The sequence below is a fragment of the Lactuca virosa genome, chromosome 5 (genome assembly GCF_052849685.1).
Source record: "Lactuca virosa cultivar CGN04683 chromosome 5, Lactuca_virosa_CGN04683_v6, whole genome shotgun sequence".
NCBI classification, from domain to species: domain Eukaryota; kingdom Viridiplantae; phylum Streptophyta; class Magnoliopsida; order Asterales; family Asteraceae; genus Lactuca; species Lactuca virosa.
This window is the reverse complement of record NC_136430.1, coordinates 262,963,164-262,970,154: the sequence shown is the minus strand read 5'-3', so window position 1 is coordinate 262,970,154 and position 6,991 is coordinate 262,963,164. Positions and strand designations below refer to the sequence as shown.

Genomic DNA, 6,991 nt, shown 5'->3' with positions numbered 1-6,991 from the left:
TTCTTATATGTATTCAATGTAATGGTTGTGTTTACTATGATTGCTATGATACAATTGTTGTGATACTTCACATGACATCATCCACCCCCGAACGTTACCGCCGTTCCGGTTTGGAGGTGTGACAAATTCTGATTGTGCATTCGAGTCATTATTTCCGTTATTCTCCCCCTGCAAATTTGCATGTGACTCGTCATTCGGATTTATGTTCTCCCCCTGGAGTGGAGCATCTGAACTAAAGTTTGTAGTGGAACTCTCCCCCTGGATTGGATCATTATGAGGTTCTGATGGAGCTGCATTCTGAAAAGGTTGCTCGTGAGGAGTCTCAATTTCTTCAGCAGCTTTATCAACAATCTTTATTAATTATCCTTGGCATTTGATTCAGAGAAAATTTCCCTTTCAGGTTCATCAAACAAATTTAGAAAATCCTCATATAGATTCTTATGAGGAATAGTCTTAGAATTTGTTGATGGAAAGATTTCATCAGACTGACAATCTTCCTTTTGATACTTCTTCATGTAGTTGTCATCAAACGTAGCATAATAGGTTTCTTCAATTTTCTTTGATCTTTTGTTCAGAACACAATATGCCTCTGAGGTTAATGAATATCCTAGAAAGATTCCTTCATCGGATTTTTCATCAAATTTGCTCAGATGTTCTTTTGAATTGAACAAAAAGCACCTGGATCCAAACACATGGAAAATTTTGAAATTAGGCTTTTGATTATTTAGAATTTCATATGGAGTAATCAGAAATTGTTTGTTAATGTAAGAGTGGTTTTGAGTAAAACAAGCAGTGGCAATAGCATCAGCCCATAAATATAAAGTAAGATTCGCAAATGAGAGCATTGTCCTTGCAGATTCACAGAGAGAGCGATTTCGTCTTTCAACTACACCGTTCTGCTGTGGAGTGTAAGGCAAAGATAAATTGTGAGAAATTCCTTTGTTTGTCAAGAATTCTTCAAATGCATGATATTTGAATTTTGAACCATTATCACTGCGAATTTTCCGAACTGGCTTTCGTAATTGTAGCTCAACTTGTTTGATGAAATCTATGAGCTTCTGAGTCACATCGGATTTCTATTTAAGAAAGAATACCCATGTAAATCGAGAAAAATCATCAACAATAACCAAAATGTATTTGTTACCGCCAATGCTTTCAATAGCAGATGGACCACAGAGATCAATATGCATCAATTCAAGTGGTTCAATGATCTTGGTGTTTATTATAGAAGAATGACTCTTTCTACTTTGTTTTCCGAGCCCACAAGCAGCACATAAGTGTTCCTTTTCAAGTTTCAGAAAAGGAATCCCACGAACACGATCACCAATTATGATCTTGTTGATATCCTTGAATTTTAGGTGAGAAAGCCTTTTGTGCCATAACCAACTGTCATCCGAGGAGGCTTTCATAAGCAATAAAATAGATGGTTTCCCTTGGATCAAATTTAGATTTAGAGGATACATTTCTCCTTTCCTTCTTGACTTCAGAAGAACAGCGTTAGATTTCTTTTCTATGATTACTGAACCTTCTTCATCAAAAGAAACTTTGAGACCTGTACCCACAACCAACTGAGAAACACTTATTAGATTGTGTTGCAACTATTCAACATAAGCTACCTTCCGAATCATAAATTCTCCATTTGTAATCATGCCATATCCCTTTATTTCTCCAGTGGCATTGTTTCCATACTTTACTTTTCCACCATCTTTTAAGGTCCAAAACTCTCTTAACTCCGTTTCCTTCCTGTCATGTGACGAGAATATCCGCTATTGATGGATCATTCCAAATCATATTGCTCGTCACGCATAACTTGCAAAAATTTAAAAAGGTTTAGGTACCCAAACCAACTTAGGTCCTTGTGAGAATTTCTTTTGACTAGGAAAAATCTTTGTTTTCTCAACCCAAAAGGATTTTCTTTTCAAAGTATTGTTCATATTTGTTTTGTCAACCCAAATTATTTTCTTTTCAAAGTATTGTTCATCCCTTTTTCCATTTTAAAAACTTCAACTTTGTTATCATAAAGATTGATTTCAACAAAATTGGATTTTCGGAGAATATATTCTTTGAATTTTGGAGCCATCCTTTTCAAAAACTCTTTTCCTTCCCTTTTCAACTTTGCTTTGTATTCTTGGAGAGTAATTTCTGGATCTGAAACAACCTTCTTTTCAACATTAAGATCTTTCGTTTTAGCAATCGGTTTTGAAAACTGTGACTTTGGTGAATAACTTGATTTTGGTTTCGGAATTTGAGATAAATCAGTATTTTGATTAAAAGATCTTTATGAATTGAGAGAACTTTGATTTGAATTCATTCCAACTTTCTTCCAAAATTGTTTTCTTTTAATTAAATTCTTTTTGTATCTTGCATTCATTTGACTTTTTTATTGCAATTATTTCCTCAGCTGATTTCCGAATATTAGCTTTCGGCTTTTTTTATAATCGGTGTTTCATTCTTTTCTGATGAAGTTTCACTTGAAACATCTTTTGTACCACTTGGTCCGGTCTTATCATAACAAAAGTTCAAACGATTCTGAAGCATATTTTCTTTTTGATTTCCACGAGGTCATTTCTGAGAGACCTTTTGTTTCATCAACATTGTCTATTGGCTTTGACCAGAAAACTTCATCAGACCTTTTTGAATTATCATCAGCAACTATGGACGTTAATTCATAAGTGTCATTTTTGTTTAGTCCTTTCTTTACAAAAACTTGATTTGGAGTTGTTTGAGCTTTTAGATAAATTGTTGCTTCTTCTTTCAAAACTTTTGAACCTTTATTTTCAACAATTTGAACAAATTCGATTGAGTTTTCAGAAATTAAAATTTTCTTTGGTTCATCAAGATTTTTCACAAAGGCAGAACAATTAATTTTGTCATCTACATATATTTCACTCATTTCGCTTTCATCAAATTCATAAATATTCTCAGAATCAAAAGTATTATCCGAATTCAATTTCTTGCATAATAAGTCATATTTCTGCATAGCACTCAATTTGATTTATTGTTTATCTTTTTCAATTAAAATATCTTTCAACATGTTTTTATGTTCTTTGGACTTAATATATTCTCCTTTTTTTTCAAGTCTAACTCTGTAAGAATCAGAAACATCATCTAAAGAAACAACTGATTCACATTTATAACATTCAGGATCAATTTCATCTTCTTTCAATTCAAGAAAAGGAAAAATCATCTTATGCAAACCTTTACCTATTTCGCAATCCAAATGGAGCTAAGTAATATTGAAGTACAGACGTTTAGCAATTAAACAAAAAATATTTTGCTGTTTCAAAAGTGCTCTATTATCTCTCTTAAGGAAAATAATATCATCTCTATATCTATTAAGCTTAACTTCCAAAGCTTCTATTCTTATTCGTCTCTCCTCTTTCTTAAATGTTACCCTGTTAAGATTATCATTCAGATTATAATTAATAGTATGAGTCCTTTTTAAGCTATCACTAAAATCAGAACCGTATAACGTAAATCATGCAATTCAAAATCATAACGTGATGTAGGAATATTAAGAGATTTAAGAATAGAGTGTACCTTGTCGACAACCTTCTCGCATTCGCTCACCTGCTCCTTGATTGTCTTCGTAGCAAAGCAGCTATCCGAAGCTTTTCCACCATTAGTTGCATACCCTTTCCTTTCCGAACAGCCACTCTGAACCATCAAACACTTCTCTGCATAACCTTGCTTCTCGGAATTAACCACGAAACACCGGCCATGAGTAGGTTTCCTTACTTCATATTCCTCTGAGTCTGTGGACCACAGTTCGACTCGACCATCATTACTTTCCTCTTGCACCATCAACATAGGTTTCGCATTTGATGCATTTTTTTGGAGTTCGTCTATTTTTTTAGTGTAGTAAGCCTCGTCTTTATCCTTCTCCTTCTTCTCATTATGCTTACGTAGCATGCATTCTTTTGCGAAGTGATTCTTGCCATGACAATAGTTGTAGTCATATCCAAAATCACCTAGAACCTTCTTCTCTTTATTCTCTTCGTCATTCTGAGAATTCTTGTAACTCACGTCTCTTGGCTTTTCGTAACTGGAATTGCCCTGCTTGTATTTGTTTTGGAAACGAGAAAAATTCTTCTTAAATAATTTCTTGGGGTTAGACACGATCAACACTTTATCTCTTTTTGAGAGATCATCATCTGAAATATCAGATTCGGAATTATCAACAAATGACTTCTTACCTTTAGCAACGAACGCCAAAGATCCAACACTAGAGACAAGCTTCGCTTCATTAGTAACTTCATCTTCATGAGATTTCAGAATTCCCACGAGTTTTGCCAGTGAATAGTTTTTTAATTGTTCATGTGCCTTAACAGTAGAAACTATAGATTTCCATTCAGATCTGAGACCATTCATGAAAGTTACCTTTTCTTCAATGACTTGTCGCTTACGTTTATATTTAAGCATTCTGATTAACAAGTTATTAAATCGATTGACTGTCTTTTCTAAATTATCATCTTGTTTCTGCACAAAAGATCCAAATTCCGACAAAAGTATCGACTGCAAAGAATGTTCCAAGACGGCATCACCTGAATATAATTCCTTCAGTCTTTCCCAGATTCCTTTTGCAGTGTCACATGAACTGACAAGACGGAATGTGTCAGGGGGAAGAGCAAATTGAATAATTCTCATTGCCTTTAGATTACACATCAGCTTGATCTTCTCATCATTTGGAGGACTGTCAGTAATGATTGCATCATAGTCAGCCTGAGTTTTGACTTCTGTATTTGTTTTTGAATACTTGTACGTTTCAATAGTCATTGCATGCCAAATACTAGAACCATGCTCTTTGATTACCAGTACGTAATCCTCAAAGTGAAGATCCCAAACCTCATAATCTTCTGGAAAAAGGATAGGAGTCCTTGTTGTTTAACCAATGCTACTTGTGACATTGAATGAGAGAGGGTGAAGATCGTCGTTAGCCATTTTAAAGATAATTCAAGGGAAAACGAGAAATTTAGATCTGAGATCTACAATCGATTGAAACGATTGTGATAACAAGAACAGATCTAAGAAAACTATAAAACCCTAATGAAAAACCCTTTACTCGACAGAAGAATAGCGATTGGATTACACTATCTCCTGCTCTAATACCAATTGTGAGAAACAATAAAAGATCGATAGATTCTATATTATACTATGAATGAAAGACAAGGAACGAAAATGATTGAAAAGGTTTCGAATGTATTAATCACAGCAATAGAATGGTCTTGGAGGCGGAACTATTCTATAATTTCTTAAAAAAATGTAACGTAGATGTTACATGCATGCTATTTATAGACTAAATAATACATTAATTCCGATCATGGACATGCCCATTACGGAATCAGAATTAAACATAAATCTGAAACTAACATATTTGACACAACACTAAATTAGACTTAAAAAATATAATCATAGATATTCAACACAAGTTCATGGCGTTCTTCAAAATAACCAAATCATTCAAGCAATTACTAATGGGTTTTACGCAAAACAAATAAACTTAAACTCTTAAGTGTGCATGCAACCCTAATAAGGATCTATGTTTTCTCTATTGAAACTATAACTAAGAACATCAAAAAGAAACCCTAAGAACCCTAGGTAATTTTCGAAATTACTAAAGAAAAGGTTTAGGGCTACAAACCTTTTAGTTGTTATAGCAATCAACTAGAATTCTCCTTTATTGAGCTCTTGGAAGCAAGCACCACAAGTGTCGTGTCTCTAATGGAATCACACCTAAACTAGCAAGAGGAAAACTTTAGAGAGAGGAGAAGAGAGCCAAGATTACGTCTAAGGCTTGTAGAGGGAAGGATGGATGAATTTATGGGCTATTGACCTCCTTATATAGTTGAGCAAACTTGGTGCCAAAGCTAGGGTTAAAGGGAAATCCCCAAGATCCTTTGCTTGGTGACCAAGCAGCCCATAACCCCTTGTCCAAGGGGCCTTGGACGATATCTCATAGGGTTTCCCTAGAGATTTTCGTCCGCCTCTTCCAAGGGGTTATAGTCCTTCCTTTCCCTACTATTAATAAATAACAAAACGGTCCTTGTACTTTTAATTAATCCAGTTAATCCCAAAATTAATTCCAATGAATTTCCAACTAATTATTAACTAAATAATATGATTTCTAATTAATATATTTTTTTCTTAACACATTAATAAATCATTTACGTAGTTTATTATTCACATAATAAGTTAATCTCTCTCTCTAAAATCATCCTGTCCAATTGCTAGGTTTGAGGGCAAACCAAAAGGATTGTGTTACTATCAATTCAAGTATATACCAATTTTAGTTATGGGCTTGGACACCTAATCCAATAGTCTTCCACTTGGATAAGTCTATAACTATAATTCCCAGTATAACTTCTGAATCAATCAGCAAATTATAGCTTCCAGAAGCCGTTGTCAAACTCTGACCCGGTCAGTTACGTGTCCTAAGATAAGTGATCATATAATCCTCCGTTTTTAAGATATCATTCGGACATGAGATATGTAATAGAATCAATCTCATTGTCCAAGACTTTGTTTCCCGATTTCTGATTTGTGATGATATAGGACTTCTAACTGAACACATCAATTTAGTCTTGGTTGGGCCCAGCTCTACAAGTCAACACCAAATCACCGAGGGGCCCAAAGATATCTCTTTTCCCGTTAGGGAAAAAGGAACAAATAAACTTTGATTTATATGTTTGCACCATTCACTAATCAAATCATGCACAACAATATGTTTTATAACATCAAGTTACTGATGCGTTTACATATTATTAATGCACAACCTATTTTTAAACTACAACTCATATATCTCTGTTTTAAGATTATAAGATATTATCGTCTCAGAATTACTCGTGATAAATTCCATGAAGTAATTCTCTGAGCGTGGGTTTATCCAATACTTAAAACTCCATTTCAAAGTACTCATGAATATTGTAGCAATACCATTGTTATGTCTAAAACTATTTACACAATCTACAATTCAATTCATGACAGTCTTAAT

The 6,991-nt window shown here is 34.1% G+C and overlaps 1 protein-coding gene across 1 annotated transcript; it reads right to left on the bottom strand.

Annotated features, from left to right (window-relative positions):
- Positions 1-356: 356 nt before the first annotated feature.
- On the bottom strand, positions 357-4,776 carry LOC145112677 (uncharacterized). Its single transcript, XM_079048812.1, has 6 exons — positions 3,541-4,776; positions 3,086-3,226; positions 2,578-2,974; positions 1,128-1,552; positions 588-1,076; positions 357-509 (listed from the first exon to the last, which is right to left on the bottom strand). The coding sequence occupies exons 1-6, from the start codon at positions 4,774-4,776 to the stop codon at positions 357-359; spliced, it is 2,841 nt and encodes a 946-aa protein (XP_078904938.1).
- Between the last annotated feature and the right edge of the window lie 2,215 nt (positions 4,777-6,991).